The sequence below is a fragment of the Eupeodes corollae genome, chromosome 1 (assembly GCF_945859685.1).
Source record: "Eupeodes corollae chromosome 1, idEupCoro1.1, whole genome shotgun sequence".
Classification (NCBI taxonomy): domain Eukaryota; kingdom Metazoa; phylum Arthropoda; class Insecta; order Diptera; family Syrphidae; genus Eupeodes; species Eupeodes corollae.
The window spans coordinates 81974037-81993263 of NC_079147.1; the positions used below are offsets into that span (position 1 = coordinate 81974037).

A 19227-nucleotide genomic window follows, 5' to 3' on the forward strand; every position below is an offset into this window, starting at 1 on the left:
ACCGACCGTACTTGTAAGTACCAGAATGTTCAACATGTAACAAAAATTCACGAGTTTTTATTGCAAAAAGGTCCTGTGGAAGGTTTTTTTGAGAGCTGCGTCAGTCCAACCGATTTTTTCGTCTCTCTCTTCTAAAGTGTGCTCGGAAATATTGTGTAACAATCTAATCTCTACGACGTTTAGAAAAGTAAGGTGTTAGATTTGAAGAAGGGTGAGCTACTAGCTTTTAAAGGAATAAACTTCCGGAATATTATAAACTACGCAGCTGGATTCACTTTTGGAATGAAAGTGAGGATTTGGGAGTGTCTTTATTGATTAAAACGATGCGTCGGAATAGATTCGATACGATTCTTAGTAGCTTGCACATAAACGACAACTGCCTTATTCCAAGAAACAACAATGATCGACTTTTCAAACTTCTTCCAATGATAGATTCGTTGAATGAAATATTCAGCACTTCCTACCACGGGACGAGACAGCTTTCTGTTGACGAGTCGATGATTCTTTTCAAGGTTAGGAACTTAATGAACCAGTACAATGCCATGAAGCCAATAAAGAGAAGTCGTTCGTTGTCTTGCCGTATTCAAAATAAAAGTACCACGTCTCATTTTACAATTGCTGTCTGCACACATTTAATATAGTACTGCTGCAGGAATAAATTGAACACTTTTTATCAACTCCGCCTTTAGTATGATGGTAGTCAGTTATCATTATTGGTTTACCTGTGTCAGTATCCACATCTTCATTGTGGTGGAAAGAAGAAATAAGGATGACAGCTTTTGCTTTTTTTCGGAACATAATGATAACAATGTAAAGTCTTTTGTGAACCCATGCACTGAACTCTCTAAATCTCTTTTCTTGTCCGGCAAGAAGTATGGTGGTATCTCCGTTTAATTTTTTTTCAGCGTACCTAAGTAAGTAAGTTCTATTTTGAGCAAAGTTTCCATCAGCGGAATTAAACTAAAGCAATTGTCTGCTGTAATATTCCGATTTGATTTTCCACAACTTTCGCTAGTCTTAAAACAGACTGACAGCTAGGTATTGCCATTTTTCTATCTTGTTCACTCAACCCTACACCATCCGAGTCTTTACCATGGTAGATGTAGACATTATAAATGTAGAATGTACGAGCATCTACCAATAGCATTATCTTGATGCCATATTTTGGTGGCTTCTGTGGCATGTAAATGATAAACTTACAACGACCTCTAAATGGCAGCAACATTTCATCTATACATAGGTATGGTCCAGAAGTATATTGGGCCTGGCTTTTTGTGATGAATTTGTTGAACTAATCAGAGATTGGAGTAAGTTTATCATCTTTCAAACGTTCCTCTCTAGTAGTTGAGTCATCAAACCGAAAGCAGTTAATCAAGCAAGAAAAACGCCATTTTGACATAACGCACCGAAATATTTCATGGCCAGTGCCATTTGTAGCAAATATCATCTTATAATATTGTGGGCTGCTGTTCCAGATGCACTCTTTTTTATTCCATTTAAAACCGATCGTACCTATATAAAATTCTTTATGCAACTGTTTATTGGTGGTAGAATTTCTAACATCTGCACTTGGTTCTTCATGTTCTTCGATATCTGAAACATCGTCTTGCGCTTCTCCTTTTGAAATTTCGTCAGCTTCAAAGACTTCATTTTTTGGCTCAAAACTCGGGTCTTCATTTTCATTGTCGCAATCACTGAACTCGAGTTCACTTTCTTCATCTAACCATTGTTTTATTTGCTCGTCGTAACTAATAAATGTTCTTTTAGGTCTATGATCCATCTTAAAAATAAGCAAGCAGTAATATAACAATTTCACTTACGTTTTGCTTAGGAGACACTATGAACATATAACTATTACACTAAAGTGGAGGCCTAACAGACACTCTCCCTTGAACCAGGCGTCACGTTAGTTGCAGAAAGTTAAATAAAGGGTATCTCATTATCTTGGTAGCAACACGAAAGAGAAGGAAAACTAATTTTGAATTAAATTAGTGAAATGCTTATCCCTTAGAAATAAGTTGTTTAAAATTTTGGGCTATTGTGAAACTGCGATCAACAAACTTTAATTTTTAAAGGTGCGTCCACACATACAAAAAAATATTTTTAAAACACTTCAGAAACAGAAAAACATTTTTGAAATGTTTTTTGGTCTGAATTTTCGCGAAATATTTTTTAAAAGTTATTGTGAATGGTCCAAATGTAGAAACAACAAAAAATGCGTTGTTTTAGTATTAGATATATAGTACAGTGCCAGATAGCCAGATTTTTGTATTTAAAAATTGATACAACTGAAAGAAGATCTGTCAGAATCATAATAAAAAAACACACACTTCAGAAAGAGGGTTTGTTCGTAGACTACTACATTAACATTTGGTGTTTAAAGCTAGCCACAGACGATGAACATGTTGGTGTGATTTGTTGGGCAGCGGTTCGCCATACACGGGCCAACATGTTTATAAACTTAATTTTTTGTGTGACTGTCGTGAAGTCAAGATGTGCGATAGAAGTGCGGATGATGCAATAGCATGTTCGATAATTTATTTATAATATAATAAATTATCATTTACTTATTTTCCCATATTGCCGGTTCACATTTTATCGCTTCAATGAAATTTTCAATAAATAGTTTGCATTGCGACGACATGTTAACTCATTGAAAGTAACAACACAAATGACGAATTGTTGTCCCACAACGCCATACACGACGAACATGTTGGTAAACTTCAAAACGTGTTGTAAACTTGCCCATACACAGCCAACATGTTAGCCCCAACTTCACGGTTTACAAAATATTTCATAAACCGTCGATTTGTTGGCCAACACGCCCATACACGAATGATTTTCAGCCCAACACCAACAAATCACACCAACATGTTCATCGTCTGTGGCCAGCTTAAGCGAGCTTGAAGCTCGTCTCAATTCCTTATATAACTGAATCGACTTGAAATGAGCTTGATTCAATACCTGTGTGGAGTAGTTGGTTTTACAGATAAGGCATTATGGTCTGTTTATTTGCATGTTTGTGTACAAAAAATATAGTTTTAGTTTTTAGTTTTTAGTTAATTTTTTTTTAATCACATTTAAAAAAAAATTGTAGATGGAGTAGGTTATTCTTATATGGTGCTGAACTATTCGGTTCTTCTTTGTTTAACACGAATCAAACTATCTCACTTGCACTTCATAAGAAACATCAAAACACTATTTGCATTTTAGAAAGTGCTGTCAAACTTAATCATTTTCAAATCTTCTTGTGTGGTGGAAACACCAAAAAGATTTATTTGATCTACATAAACTAGTAGTTTTCATTAACAAACCTAAATAGTATCAACAGTACCAGATTGATTTATTTCGCCAATGGAAGACACATCATTCCAAATGCACAACTACTCAACGAACACAGCCATCAAGGTACGAATGCAGTATCAATCGTACCAACATTTGAGAACGAAATCACATAAGATCCATTTGAGACTCGTATAAATGTCAAAAACACATCCATAGTTAGATTCTACTCGTAACTTTTATCATACTACGGATATTGTTTTTGTTATTCCTGTAAAATCCTCCTAAACTATTGATAGATTTTCCAACAAAACACGGGTAAAGTTTCTGAAATGTTTTTTTAAGCAAATGAGGAACATTACAGAAATGTATTTTAAACAATGGTTTCTGTAATTTTTATTTGGCGTGGACAGACCTTAAGAAACAAAAAGATGCAACATGGCTACTTTTACATTTTACTAACCCACGTGAATTCTGCGCTATTTTAAACTGCAAACAAACTGTGATTTGCAAAATTCAACTGTTGCAGAATAGAGATCATTGATTGTTATTTTTTAAGAGTTGCCCTCAAAGCTTGACTTGAAACAGTTCTTTCATATTTATCAAAGCTACTTTAAGCTTGTCTTCTTGAACATACCCAAATGCATTTATTATATGCCACTTACCCTACTACAAAACTCATTTTCTTAATTACTTGTTGCAGTTACATTCACATATGTAAAGCTTTGAAGTTGAAACATAAACGTGATGTAAAATTAACTTATCTACATTTCATATAAAAATATACTTACATCACCGGCGTAGGTTGCATCCATTTGCAAAGCCCTCTGGTTCAGCATAGAAGCTAAAAATTCATTAACTTTGGTTGACTTATCCAAGACCTCTGATCTAAATGAAGCTTCCATAAGGTTGAACAATGCCGTCGGTGACAATTTACTAAACACCAAATCATAAATCAAACAAAATTAATTACTATTTTCGAACTCAAAGTCTAATCATCTCGCTACCAACCTCATGGCGTCCTCAGAAGCGATCTCATTATTCAATGGCGTTGGCATTCTCTGAAGTACATTTGGCATCATCGAGAAGTAAAACCTAATGGCAGCCACCGCAAACTCATTAGACACTTCCAATTGTCCGGGATTGATGCTTCTCTTCGAAATCGGTTCGGAATTTATACTCGCACTGATTTTTTCACCCAATGCAACTGGCAGCCATTCTTCGAAGACAATTTCCCTATAAAGTTGCACATTAAGCTTCTTGGCAGCTCTAAAGATAGATTCGTCGGTCCAGTCTGGATGGCGTGTTCGTATTTCCTCAGCGAATTGATTATGAGAGCGCAAAAATATGGTATACAAGATAATCGAGTAAGGATTGCTGTTTACACGAGTGTCACCTAAAGCAAAGCAATTAGCTCTTAGAAAGGAAATACTTCAAATAGCTGTAATTAAAAGCTATATACTCGAAGTCTCTTATTATACCTGCCATAAAACAAGTCTCGTTCGCATCAGATTTTAGTGCACAATATAGGTTGCGTCTCTCCCCCTCGGCTAATGGCAGAAGGCCCTCGTTGGATGACTTAAGTTTGCCATGGCTAAAAGTTCTCATGCTGCGCTGGGATTTCCTTGTGAAGCCGTACAATTGGGACAGATCCAAATATCCAGTTGCTTGATTCAACTGTGAAAAGTAATAAAAATTTATGTGATTTAATGTTTTGAGCAATGTTGGTCTCCATTTGTCATATTTTTTTTCTTGGCTGTATTCACATAATTTATAATTTTTTGTTTCTTAACGAAATAATTTTATATTTTTTACTCTGAACTCTGATGATGGGGATTGATGGATGGATTTATTTATTTAACAAAAGCAAAGAGTCCCAAAAGGGGCGCTTATTGATAAATCGAAGTTAAAAAATTAAGTAGTCTATAGATCAATTCTTCGTGATAAGTCGTTTGAATGATTGTCTTTAAGTTGTTCTTATAGCCTACAGGGACCACTTATGGTAGAATTTAGATCATGTTTGAAAAAAGTGCAACAAATGGAACTGTCAATATTGAGGTCAATGGGTTTTTATAATAGAAGTACCTAACAAGCTGCATTTGGGCGTATGCGAATCTTTTAAATTGTTTTTGTTTTTATTTTCCAGTGAATGTGTCTTATAATTGAGAATGCTAGAAAAAGCTTGTTTTAAAAAACACAACGTAGTTTAAAATAATAAATTAATAGGAGATAGGATTTTTTTTTAGATATTTAGATATTTTATTTTATTCATAAAAAATTCAACTAAATATACAAATTTGGTTGATAATATATACAAATCAAATAAGATAAAATACAAATTATAGGCTGTGGCATAGCCGTCTGCCAGATTGAGTTTAGACTGAAATTTCAGTGTATGAAATTAATATTTATAATTAAAGATATTCTTTTTCAATTTAATTAATTATTTATAGAGATGAGTTTTAATTCTTATAATAAAAAAAGTTATTTAACAATTTTATTGCGGGTCCAATAATACATAAGACTATACATGATTCATATATGATACATTATATGATACATTACTATAATTGTTAATATGGGCTTTGAGTTTGGCTAAAACGAAAAAAGATCTTTATAAAAGAATGTGACTTTTAGTTTAGTCAAAACAAAATATAGTGTCTATTACAATATTCTTACAAAAATTCTAGATTTTAAACAGTGAAAAAATGGCTTTTAGTTTAGCTAAAACAAAATTGAAACATGACATACTTTAAAAAGCAAAGAAAGATTTATCGATATTCTGAAATTATTAGGTTTCTGAAAGCTGATGCATTTTCGAGATAAAGGTAGAGGTTATACCAGTTTTGCCCATATTGAGCACAATTTTGGTTTCTTCCATGGACAAAGTCATTTTTCCAAAATAGAGCATTCTAATTTCCTTGTATACCGGACAGATTGAAAGAAAGTGAAAACAATCTTCTTTTGATTTGAGGTTACATAGGGAGCACTGGGTTGCAAATTAATTCCTGTACGGGGAACCATTCAAATTTAATGTATCACTTCTTGCTCTACAAATGAGGGATATTGCTCTCACGTTGTATTTGTCGTCAAAGTAGTTTTCTGTAAAGGTGTAGCTAAGCACAGGATATAACAATCTATCTATTGAAGAGATTGCTTTTTGTATACTTTCGTTTCTTTTTAAAATGTCTATCTCCTCCAGTAATTTATAGAGTTGTCCTTTAAGCATATTCATATTTTCAAACTGTATAATAAGCTCTACCCCACATAATTCAGCCCATTTTTCCATTCCTTTATCCATTCCACTTGCTTTTCGAAGGTGTATTTCACAAGTTTTTGTGGTAATCTATTAGGTGCCTAGGACAGAACTTTCAGGACATAGTCAAAATGCAATTTCAGTGTGTATACGAAAAGTGATGGTACGCCAGTCTCGAGTGTGAGAACATAATTAGGTGTTGTTGTAGGCAGATAAAACAACTTCTTGAGAAATAAGCGTTGCAACTTTTCCACTTCTTCATACAATTTATAACCCCATGTCTGGCAGCCGTAACACATAACGGAACGCATTATGGCTTCGAAAACTTTCTATTTAGCAGATGTGGGGATATTAGTGTTTGAGATAACACTTTTCCAAGAAACATTTATCATTGTTTTAGCTGATAACAGTTTTTTTTCTAGGTGGGGTGACATGTTCATGTTTGGCTTGATTAGGATCCCTAGATATTTATATTCTGTAACAGTCTCTATCAATTGACCTTCAAACAACCATTTTTCATTCCTTTCTAGTTTAGTTTGTCTGTTTTGAACAATTAATATTTTTGATTTTTCAAGATTTAGTGAAAGGCTCCATGTTTTACAATAATCTGAGAGCATGTTGATCATGAGCAGTAGGCTTTGAGGAGATTCTGCTAAAAGCAGAATATTGTCTGCATAGAGTAAAACTTTTATTGTCAGGTCAGCGATTCGTACACCAGCTGGTAGTTGCAACGTAATTTCGTCTATAAAGATTGAGAACAAAACAGGACTAAGCAGACATCCCTGTTTCACCCCAGATTTTGTTTCAAACCATTCTACATACTTTTTTCATTCCATACTGACTGACGTGTATTTGTATACATATTTCTAAGGATCTTTATTAGCTTTGTTGACATTCCCTTTTGCAAAAATAAAGCATTTCGATCTATCGAGTCAAATGCTGCCTTGAAATCAACAAAAAAGATGTACAATTTTCTTTTCTGTCTCAAAAAGTATTGTGAAACAGATGTTAGAACAAAAATATTATCAGTTGTGGAATAACATTTACGGAAACCAGATTGGTACTCGCTAAGAATTTCATTTATGTTAATCCATGAATGTATTCGTTCAAGCAGGATAGAGGTGAAAATCTTTGCTATAGCGTTCATTCAAGATATGCCCCTGAACTTGCCAGATTAGGATCACCTTTTTTGAATATGGGATATACAATCGAATCCTAAAAAGATTGTGGAATATCTCCCGTCTCATAAATGTAGTTAAACATCTCTAACATTCTAATCGGTAGGTGCGTTTTTATAAAATTCGTTTGAAATTCTGTCTGGGCCTAGTGCTTTATTATTTGCTGCTTTTAATAATGCCGTACTTAAATCGCTCATTGATATTTCACGATCTAAGCTCTCATTGTAAATAAGGGTTTCTGCGAACAAAAAGGTATTTGTTGTTTGTTGTGGATTCAACAGAAGTTTGAAATAATCTGCCAGATCAGAGACATGCAGTTTAATTCCACATATCAAATTTGGTTCTCTCAGTTGATTGATTTTGTACCAAAACTGTTTGCTGTTATTGGTGTTCGAAAGTCCTACTGCAACAGATCTAAAATAAGCTTCTCTTTTCGACTTGCACAAGTTTTTGTAATTTTTATTTGCTGTTAAATAATTTTTTGTGAATGATTCGTTTAAATCGGGAGATGATTTAATTTTTCGTAACAATTCAAAAGATAAACATCTAGCTTTGAAACACTCGTTATCAAAACATTTCTGTTTGTAGGTGGGATTTTTAGAAGTATTTTTCCTTTGAGTTGCCTTTTCTATACATTTATACATATGACTAATTTTTGCTTCTGCATTTGAAGGGTACACAGTAAGAGGGCTTGTGTAGTGCGTGGTTAACTTTAGTTTGGTATGTTTCTCTATAACTATCTTTCCAGACTAACTTCGGAGGAAGATTAAGAGTAGAGTTTTCCTGCTCATCACTGAGATGACAAATTACTTTTAGGGGCATATGATCAGCAAAAGTTTGCGACTCAACACTGAATGATTCGATAAGCTTTTTCCATCCTTCAGATATTGCACAAAAATCGGCTACAGATTTTCCTGGCCCTCCTATAAATGTATATGCACCATGACAATCTTGTTTAGTGGATCCGTTTAGGATGAACAGATCATTTATTTGACACATTTCTAGAAAAAGTTGTCCATTTTTGTTAACTACTGTATCCATAGAAGATCTTTTTTCAAGGAATAAAGATTCGTTAGTGAAAGGTTTAGTCCATACGGTTTTTGTCTGTAATGTCCCTATGCGAGCGTTCATATCCCCAATAAGCATTATATTTTTTATGTTAGTGATGTTCAAGAAGTTGTTTATTATTTCAAAGTCGTAAGATAGGAAAAAAGGACATGTTTGACATATTGTCAACGTCAATACTGGTTTAGGTATTTTAAACTAGTTATGTTTTAAATACCTACAATCTACGTAAATGAATAAGTTGGTTAGCTAAATTTAAACAGCTGTCAAAAAATTAAAATGTGATGTTTTTGAGTTCTTACATAAGTGAAATTTTCTTCTAAAGCACTATTCACATGACCACGACCAACAACGAATCAACGGATATTCGCAGATTTTGATATTTCTTTCACATGACAGTTTTTAATTTGTCGCGAATGAATTTTGAATTGTTTTTTTTTTTTGTGTTTATCATTATTGTCTTTTGTTTTGAAAACAAACAATTGAATAAATGCGGTCGAATCCAACAGTTTTGAAACTAGGCGCACTTATTAAGGGATGTCTGGTGATGACCCAAAAAAAAGTCCTCAAGTATCCGACGTGAGCTCTTGCGGCAGTTTAGAGAAACATGAAGTTTGTTTCAGTTTTTTGCGTTTATCTTGCAAACTATTTGTCGTATCAAAAAATGTTGTTCCACAAAATTAAAGTTTATTAAATTTTATAAAAAAAGCTGGGATGAATATTTTCGTATTTCTAAAAGTTTATAAAATAACTCTAGCGGCAGGAAGAGAAACATACGGCTTTTTTCGTTTTTTCGGGTTTATCTTGAAAACTATTTGTCGTATCAAAAAAAATCTTCTACAAAATTAAAGCTTATTAAATTTCCAAAAGAAGTATTATATTAATTTGTTTGTACTTGTTTTAAAAAAAAATAAATTGGGTGGCGCGACAGTCCGTTGAGAACCAAGGCCTAGTGACTTACAACTCTCAACCATTCCTGTGTGCGAGTAATGTTGTCAGGAATGGAGGGGACCTACAGTTTATATGCCGACTCCGAACGGCTAATTTTTAGAAAGCACTTTTTTATGACAATAGTTACTCTTGGAGAATTTGTCAATTCCTCGCAAGAGGCAGCACCCGTGAAAAGACTTTAGATGGCATAGGCAGGGATCGAACCCAAGACCTCTAGCATGACAGTCCAACGCACTAACCATCATGCCACGGGTACCACTTGTACTTGTTTTAGTTTGTAAAATAACTCTATCGACATTAAAGGAAAATATGTTTTGAAAAGATACAAAAAGAGCAGAACAAAACAGAAGATATAGACTTAAGAAGTCAGTCGATATTCAATTTGATCATGTAGCAGTAGACAGGTTGGGGCAACATAACATGGTTCATTTGCAGCCAACTTCATTCTTTAAACGTTAATTTTGACCAAAGCAACTATTTAGTTTTTCAAGTGTCATAAATTTTAAATTCAGAAATTTACTTCGCAAACCTCTACTCTAAGTTCATAGTACAAAAAGTAGCAACAAATTATTGTCTACAAAACACTCCTCAGGCAAGCTACAGGTCTACTACGATTTGTATTTTGTATTGTAAAGAAATATTAGTTATTTCTTTTCCAAATTGGCAAGGATTCCTTTGACAGAAAGCATTAAATGAAGTTGTAAGGACAATAAATAAAGCAAAGAGTAATAAAGTTCAGCTTTCAGTTGAATAAAAACACAACCAACTGTCGTTTTGATAGAAGTGGACTTGACTTAAAAGATAGGGAGATTTATCTTGACTTACTTTCCAGTCAAATTTCCATTAAAGTTGTCTTAATTGGAAGGTAATATTTTGGCAGCTGGCCAATCAGATACTAGAAACTTGCCTAACTTTGAAGTCCATTATGTCGTCTGAACCTGCCCAGTGATAAACATCAAAAACAAATAGATTTTCTTTCCAACGAAAAGAATAAGTCAAGATTGGTTACCTTTTCTATCCCCGGCACTTTGTAACCAAGGAAAAGAAATGAGAGAAGCACCAGATGATGCTGACCTAATAATTATTCAAACTTCAATAGAAAAACCTGTGAAGACTGAAAAAATAGGTGAAGATGTTAATATTCTGTTCACCAGAAAAGAACAAAATGTTCATCAAGGGGTTATTTATAACCTTATGCTATTTTTTCTTTTGGAAGTTTAATAAGCTTTAATTTTGTAGAAGATTTTTTTGGTACTACAAATAGTTTTCAAGATAAACCCGAAAAAAGGCGTGTGTTTCTCTTCACTGCCGCTGGAGTTATTTTATAAAATGTAAGAGATGCCAAAATATTCATCAAAGCTTTTTTTTATAAAATTTAATGATCTATAATTTTGTGGACCAACATTTTTTGATACGACAAATAGTATTCAAGATAAACGTAAAAAACTATAACAAACTCTATGTACCAAGTTTCAAAACTGTTTGATATTTTTTTTAGGTGAAAACCTTTATTATTATTTCGGGTATAAAAAGTCTCTGAAAGTATGTCAGTTGAATTTAAAAACATAGAGAAATCACGATTTAAAATATCAATTGAAGACAGCCGTTTTTACATCTTTCCGATTTATTTGAACTGCAGTCATTGGCACCAAGACTGGGATAAGCTGCGAGAACTTGTTTATGAACTAGGACCAACAAATCAGATGATGATAGGCGATTTCAATGGAAGGATTGGACTATCGCAAAACAGCTTTAACAGTGGGACAAATTCAAATCATATTTATAATGATAGCAAATCGAAGATGAGGTGTGTGATGGATCTCCCATTTGGATACATTTGAAGATCGGTAAGAACATTATCCGATTATGCCGTTGGAGGTCTCGTTTAAGTTAGGAAGGGGTCGTGACAAAACAGCGGTTTCGGGATTTTCTCTTTCACCGAAATTTTATTGAAATGACCACAATAAAGATAATTTTCAGTGCAGTATAATCGATTTGATAGTGACCACATAAGTTCTAGAGAACCCCGACCTATACACACTAGTAACTTTGATGTAAAACACATCTTGTCAAAAAAAAAACATTTGAAAAAAAGGTCATTACAAATAAGCAAAAGTGGTTCAATAGAAGTCCTTGGAAGCAAGAAATCTTTCTTTTGCGTATTTAAGGTTACTCAGCGCGTCAGATAACATTAACTTTAAAGATCTTTATTAAACAAAAAATAAGGCTAAAAACGCAACTGATTTCTGGAAAGCAGTAAAGCTTTTGTGTATTAAGGCGACTTCAATGTCTGCAGCTCTGCACAAAGACATTCTTGAAAAAATGTTTCGAGTCTTCTTAAAACAACTGAAATATCGCCTCCAATTTAATATGCAACCCCTTTAATAGCCGCTGAAATTCTTGATGCTTCATTTTCTCTATCCGAAGTTTAAGCAGCTATACAACATTCTAAACATGGCAAAGCTTCTGGGGAAGATAGAATATCTTTTGAATTTTAATTGTTAACTAGGTCAGTGTCGCTGTACAGTTCGTAGGTATATCTTTTCCTCCATCGATGCACACGGGACCTAAAATCATCCGAAGCATCCTAAGACGTTCTTAACTTTCATTGACAGGGTCGAGGCCTAAACGCCGTAAATGACGCTCCATTAATCTTCCCATTATGTCAATATCATCTGGGTATCCGAGTAATTGGATGGACCTTTGGAAGATTGTGCCTCTAGTGTTGACGGTTGAGTTTTGCACAATTCTTTCCAGAACGAAGTTGAAGAAGTCGCATGACAGTGCATCGCCTTGTCTAAAACCTTTTTTGACATCAAATGAACCGTTGATATCTTTTCCGATCTTGATAGAGCAGCGTGCATTCTCCATCGTCATTCTGCACAAATGGATAAGTTTAACAGGGATGTCAAAACTAGACATTGCTCTATAGAGCTCTTTCCAATGGATGCTGTAATAAGCGGCTTTAAAATCGATAAATCGATGGTGGGTATCGATTTGAAGTTCCTGGTTTTTTCCAAGATCTGCCGCAATGTAATAATTTGGTCAATGGTAGACTTTCCTGGTCTGAAGCCAAACTGATAAGAACCTATTAGGTTGCTGACGAATGGCTTTAGACGTTCACATGATAAGGCAGAAAGGATCTTATATGCAATGTTAAGGAGACTGATACCTCTGTAGTTGGCGCAATTTAAAAAGCCTCCTTTCTTATCGGTGTATCGGTCAAACTATGCTGAGATTCCACTTATTGAGCATGCTTTCTTTCGCATGCCATATTCCTGTTGTACCATCCCTCTGTCGCCTCGATCGCGCGCTTCTCATGCTCATTTTTTTTTCCATCTAAGAAGCCGGTAGAGCTCGCGAGCATCTCTGTTCCTTTCGTGCAGACTGCAGCGCCGTTTTGTATGCCTGTTGTTTCCCCGTGTGCGCTTGCCGGCATTCGTCGTCAAACCAGGGGTTTATCTGTTGTGGCAGTGTGGAGTAGTAGTGCAGTGGAAAAGTACATGACGGTCTCTTGCGATTGTAGCCGTCTAACGTCGAAACTTCTCACAGTACTTCCTTGTTTGGACCGGGATATCCGTAGCCTTACCTTGGCTACAACGGGGTAGTAGTCTAAATCAACTTTGGCTCCTCGGAAAGTTCGGGTATCCTTTTTACTGGAGAAGTATCGTGCGTCGATTGCAATGTGGTCAATCTGATTGACGGTTGATTGATCAGGAGATTTCCATGTCCCCTTGTGGATATTGAGATGTGTGAACTGCGTACTAGCCACCAGAGCTTCTCGACCCGCAGCGAAATCGATCAGCCTGAATCCGTTCTCGAAGTCGGTGTCGTGCAGGCTGTATCTCCCGACTCTGCCACCAAAGATGTCCTCTCTTCCTAGCTTGGCATTTAAATCTCTCAAGACAATTTGTATGTCATAGTCACGGCACTGCTCATATGTCTTGTCCAAGAGCTCGAAGAATATGTCTTTGGTGTCTTCATCTTTCTCCTCTGTTGGGGCATGCGCGCATATTAGGCTTATGTTGGCGAATTTAGCCTTGATGCGGATTGTCGTGATGCGCTCGCTCACACTGTTGAAACACTGTCAAGACTTTTTGCCTGAGCCTAGTTCCAACAACAAATCCACACCCAAATAGACGCTGTCTTTGTTCTCGGTAGCAGTTGCCGTAGTAGATATCGCAGTCTTTTAGTTTACGTTTGCCCGGTCCATCCCATCGCACTTCTTGGATGGCTGTAATATCTGCCTTGCAGCAGTTTAGGGCTTCCGCTAATTGTTCGGCTGCACGTGGTCTGTTAAGGGACCTAACATTCCACGTACATATCCGAAGTTCGTTGTCCTTATTTCGTTTGCGTGGGTTGTCAACAGTGAATCCGTCCGTATCAAAGGCTTGTTGGTGCTTCGAAACTTAATGTATTTTTTCCGTGACCAGGAAGTCACCCCGACTTCCTACTTTAAAGTACGGCCGAAATTAAGCTTAAGGGTAAATTGACGGGAAAGATTGACCATTGTAAAAGTTTGGAACATAATTTTCCTGCCTATCAACTGCTTTCTTTGAACGTGCATTTTACCAATGCTACTAGTTAGTTGGTAAAGTGTCATAAAGAACAAATTGGGAACTTTACTTTACCAATTTCTACTCTCAGTGGATCGTGCAGAAGGGCAAGGTACAAGTCCATCTCAACTTGTATTTTGTACCTTAAAACAAATATTACTTATTCCTTTATCAATTTGATAAGACAAATTTGTACCTAAAACATAAAATGGATTTGTGCAAAATATAAACAAATTACAGAGTAATAAAGTTCAGCTTTGAATGTTGAATCAAAAAACATGATCCGCTGTCATCTTGACATAAGTGAATTGACTTGATAGTTAGGGACATTTTTTTTGATTAACTTTCTAGTCAATATTCCAATAAAGTTGAAGGCAATGGGTACGTTCAAACAACATAATGAACTTCATTCTTTGAACGTAAATTTTGACCAAGACAACTAGTTAGTTTTTCAAGTGTCATGAATTTCAAATTCAGAACTTTACTTCACAAACCTCTTCTTTAAGTTAATAGTACAAATACTAAAAAAAAACATTATTGTCTACAAAACACTCTCAGGCAAGCTAGAAGTCCATCACTATTTTTATATTGTATTGTAAAGAGTATATGAGTAGTGGAGTACTTGAAAGCCGAATTTATCCATGAATTTAAATTTGAAAACATTCCCAAAACTTATAAGGCTAATATGCCCAGCACAGCATTTACTGTTTACACTTTACAATTTTTGCAATCATTTAAAAACTGAAAATCATAAACAACAATTTTCGAAAACACTTCTTCCGAATGTGCTTATATGCCAACCGACTCTTATTTTCACATTTTTAATCGTTGTTTATTTCGATTTCCTGCATTAATAACTTTTAATTTAAAGATCCTTAATGTCAAGTAGTAATATAACGTCACACTTTTATCTACAGAAATATAAATATATGATCTTGTATCACACTCTATGCGTTTTCTACATAAATAATGGCTATGGCAATGCGTCTTACCTGTTCTGCAGGTCCAAAGTTACATCTTTCAATTGATAACGCACTACGAACATAATTCAAACAAGTCTCTCTGCCATATTTGCTAAAGAGATTAACTCCAATCAGAGGAGCACAATCCGGATGCCGGTTTCTGGGTGCATTAGCATAATTATCTTCATCACAGCATTCAATTTGGCGTCCATCTTCTGCAAAAATAAAAGTGTTATTTTGTTCACTGACTTGTTTAAAGCCAATCAATTACTCACGGGATGAAGATGCTACTGGCTTACTGAGATCATGTTCTATAAATTGGGTCCATTGGACCAGAGCTAAATTCTTACTGTGGCTATCTTCGTGGTTATTGCCATCATTACTGCTGGCAATGGTTCCATGTAGGGCTGAGTTACTGATTTCTCTTGGCGATGGGAGTTTATCGTCCATCTATTGAAAAGGGAAAAATGGAATTCTTGTTAGACACATAAATCGTGTCATAAAGGTTTATCAGGGTATTACTTGATAGAATCCATCTTTGTAGTTACTTTCAAGCAATCTTCGGAAGACGTTATTACCATCCTTACGACTTGATATCAATTCCAAGCACTCCTCCGAGAGACCTTTTGTTTTATCGGGAATTGGTATTGATGCAATAAAAGCTGCACATGATTCTGGGCTAACATCCTTCTGAATGCATTGGGAATTGTAAATATAAAGACTGGATTTAAGGATTTTTCTAGCAAGACTATTTGTTTCTTGAGCTTTTTTATCGGGAAGAGTTTCTATAAGTTGTTTGTGAGATATGCTTCCATTCTTTACATTAATTCCTCGACTTGATAGATTGTCTTCGAAGCTGTAAATAGAATTAAAAGACAAATTAGAAACAAATACAACTCAATGCACAGTAAGTTGCTTACGTTTGAATGCGATCGATGGAGTCAACACCCATCGTTACGGCCAGTTCATAGTCAGCTTTTGAAATCCCTCTTAGAGTTCGAAGCTCTGCTTGTGTTGGAAAAATGGGTTCTGCAAAGAATTTAAAGATATTAACAAAAGCGTTATTTAATTGGCGCGGGTAGATTTTGGTGTCCAGTGGCGGCCATTTTGTTTTGATGACATCTGTCAAATCTTTTGTTTATTATTCAGTTGTTTATGCCAAATCATAATGGCAAGCTATGCGATTAAGTTCAAATGATAAAACTTTAGTATCAAAATGAGTGTTCGTTAACGTAAACGTTGCAGGCATTGCGTTATTTTACAGTAGGAGTGGTGGCCCTTCACACTCTTCAACGTTTGGTGGCCAAGTTTGAGACGACCGGTTCAGTAAACAATCAGCTAACACTCGTAGGAACGCGAAAACGGCCAAGGACATCGCCACGGTCCGTGAAAGTGTATAGTAGATCCCAAGACAGTCTGTTAACCGCCGTGCTCAAGAACTTGGCCTATCGCAACCTTCAACTTGGAGAATTTTGCGTCGAGACTTGGGCCTACAACCGTACAAGATCCAACTGATCCAGGAGCTTAAAGTTCATGATCATAGACAACGCCATTTTTTCGCTGACTGGGCTTTGAACCGTTTGGAGGAGGACTCCAATTTTGGCCGACAAATCATCTTAAGTGACGAGGTGCATTTTTGGATGAGGCATTAGTGAGGCGGTCATCATCAACAGCGAGCTCTGCGTTATGATAACAAATTACTTATGGGCAAAGTTGAACCATATGGACCTAGACTACATGTGGTTCCAGAAGGACGGTGGCGTTGCGTGCCACACAGCAACGAATGACATTGACAACATCTACCCGCCCTTATTGAAGAACCCTTTATAATAAATGGTTTTCTAAAAACTGGTTTTATTTAAACTATCTCGTGATGTGAAGGTTAGTGCCCAGGGCTGTCATGCCAGAGGTCTTCGGTTCAATCGCTGTCTGTGCCACCTAAAGTTTTTTCACAGGTACTGCCTCTTGAAAAGAATTGACAAAATCCTCCAAGAGTAATTCTTGGCAAAAATGTCCTTAAGTGACGTTCTGAAGGACAAAATGGTAGTCGCGATCATCAACAAAAGCGACGTAGATGGCAAAAGGACAGCTGGCCTTTAGTTTTGTAGAGATCATGTCTGACAATCCGGGACCACCGCCCATCACAAAAGATGGCGGTTAGCATCAGGGACACATCAAGTTGATGGTCTGTGATGATCGGAGGTCGTGCGATCTACTGACGCTGGCGGTTGGTCGACTTGGGGAGGTTTGGCCTGGTGCTAAGCTGGAGATTGTCGCAAAAGAAGACATTCCTTGCAGACCAAGGGCTCGCATCACGGTTCCGGCCATATTCAAGGAAGCTGACCACGTCCTAAAAGTAATCAGGCTCTCCAATTCAAACATTCCTACTCACAACTGGAAGGTTGCGAAACTAGAGAATCCAAACGGACCCTACAAGGGTGCAATTGTTATCATCAATGCAGAGTCCCTTTCTCCTATCGAAAGGTATAATAAGGTTCGGGTTTGATGAAATACCGCTGAGGGTCTACAAAAAAGATGGGGCCGAGGCACAAGTTTTAGATATAATTCTTGTCTACGAGTTCATTAATAATAATATTTTGAACTGGAAGGTATCCAAAGATCACTCCTTTTCTGATCATAGATACATCCAATTTAACTTTATAAATGAACCACCTTGCCAACCGATCTTTCGAATTCCAAAAGGAGCAAATTGGCCAAAATACAAGAGAACGTTAAATAGTTTAGTAAAACCTGAACTCTTTAATACCCCCTCCAACACTGAAGATCTTGACGACAAAGTCAATAATCCAACTTTAGCCCTATATAATAAGCAGGATTATCAATTCAAAACTGGGCGATTTTACTGCACAAAGGGGTGTCAGCAGAGGTACGCCACAAGGTGGTGTCCTATTCCCTCTCCTCTGGAACTTAGTAATAAATGAATAACTAATTACTCTAGAGAGGGGTACAGAGTTTTTGCTTATGCGGACGATGTTGCTATTGCAGTAAAGGATAAACATCCAAATATACTAAAAGAACTCTTACAAAACGCTTTTAATAAACTCACCAGATGGGCAAACTGGTGTGGACTAGGCCACAAAAAACCGACCTTGTTCTCTTCACAAGGAAATACAAAGTTCCACTCACTGACCCTCCCCTCATAAACGGTGTACCACTTAAATTCTCTGAACAAGCAAAATACTTGGGTCTCGTTATGGATAAGAAGTTAAGTTGGAAACCTAATATTGAAAGGAGAATAAACAAGGCCACAGTAGCCCTGTTCTCCTGTAAAAAGGCCATTGGTAATAAATGGGGCCTACAGCCCCGCATTACACACTAGCTATATATTTCGGTCATAAGGCCGATCCTTACTTATGGCGTAGAGGTATGCTGGACGGCGCTAAATATAGCGACAAATCGCGATAAACTCAGCAAAGTCCAACGAACAGCCTGCCTGTGTATGGGAGGAGCACCTCGCTCTACCCCCTCCGCCTCACTTGATGTTCTGTTCCATTTAATACCGGTGTAGATTTTCTGCAAGCAAACGGCAGCTAATACAGCCATACGGCTTCAAGCTTTCTCTCTGTGGATCAATAATGAAATTGGCCACACCACTATTTTGAACTCGTTGAGAACTATAAACAGTAATATTTTCTACACCATACCCCATCCTCAGTTTAATAACTATGGATTCAAAGTGACTATACCTCCCAGGTCTTCTTGGGAGAATACATCATTGTTGAACGATAATCCTATAAACTTTTATACAGACGGATAAAAAACGGAGGCTAGACTAAACATAAGTCTCTCCTTTCGTCTACCCGATCATTGTAGCATGTTCCAAGCTGAAATACTGGCTATAAAAGAAGTCCCATCCTGGCTTAGAGAAAATGTTATATCAACTAATGATATACGCATCTTCTCGGATAGCCAAGCAGCGTTAAAGTTCCTAGACTCTGTCTCCACTAACTCTAAAT

General features: G+C 36.3%; 1 protein-coding gene across 1 annotated transcript in view; it reads right to left on the reverse strand.

Moving 5' to 3' along the window:
* The window catches only part of LOC129939765 (peroxidase), a 48328-nt gene that overhangs the window by 17600 nt on the left and 11501 nt on the right, over positions 1-19227 (reverse strand). The window contains exons 2-8 of the mRNA XM_056047890.1: positions 16171-16279; positions 15773-16106; positions 15526-15700; positions 15281-15465; positions 4764-4959; positions 4294-4678; positions 4074-4218 (exon numbers count right to left, since the gene is read on the reverse strand). Coding sequence (XP_055903865.1) covers positions 4074-4218; positions 4294-4678; positions 4764-4959; positions 15281-15465; positions 15526-15700; positions 15773-16106; positions 16171-16279 — 1529 coding nt within the window. The remainder of the gene's footprint in view (positions 1-4073; positions 4219-4293; positions 4679-4763; positions 4960-15280; positions 15466-15525; positions 15701-15772; positions 16107-16170; positions 16280-19227) is intronic.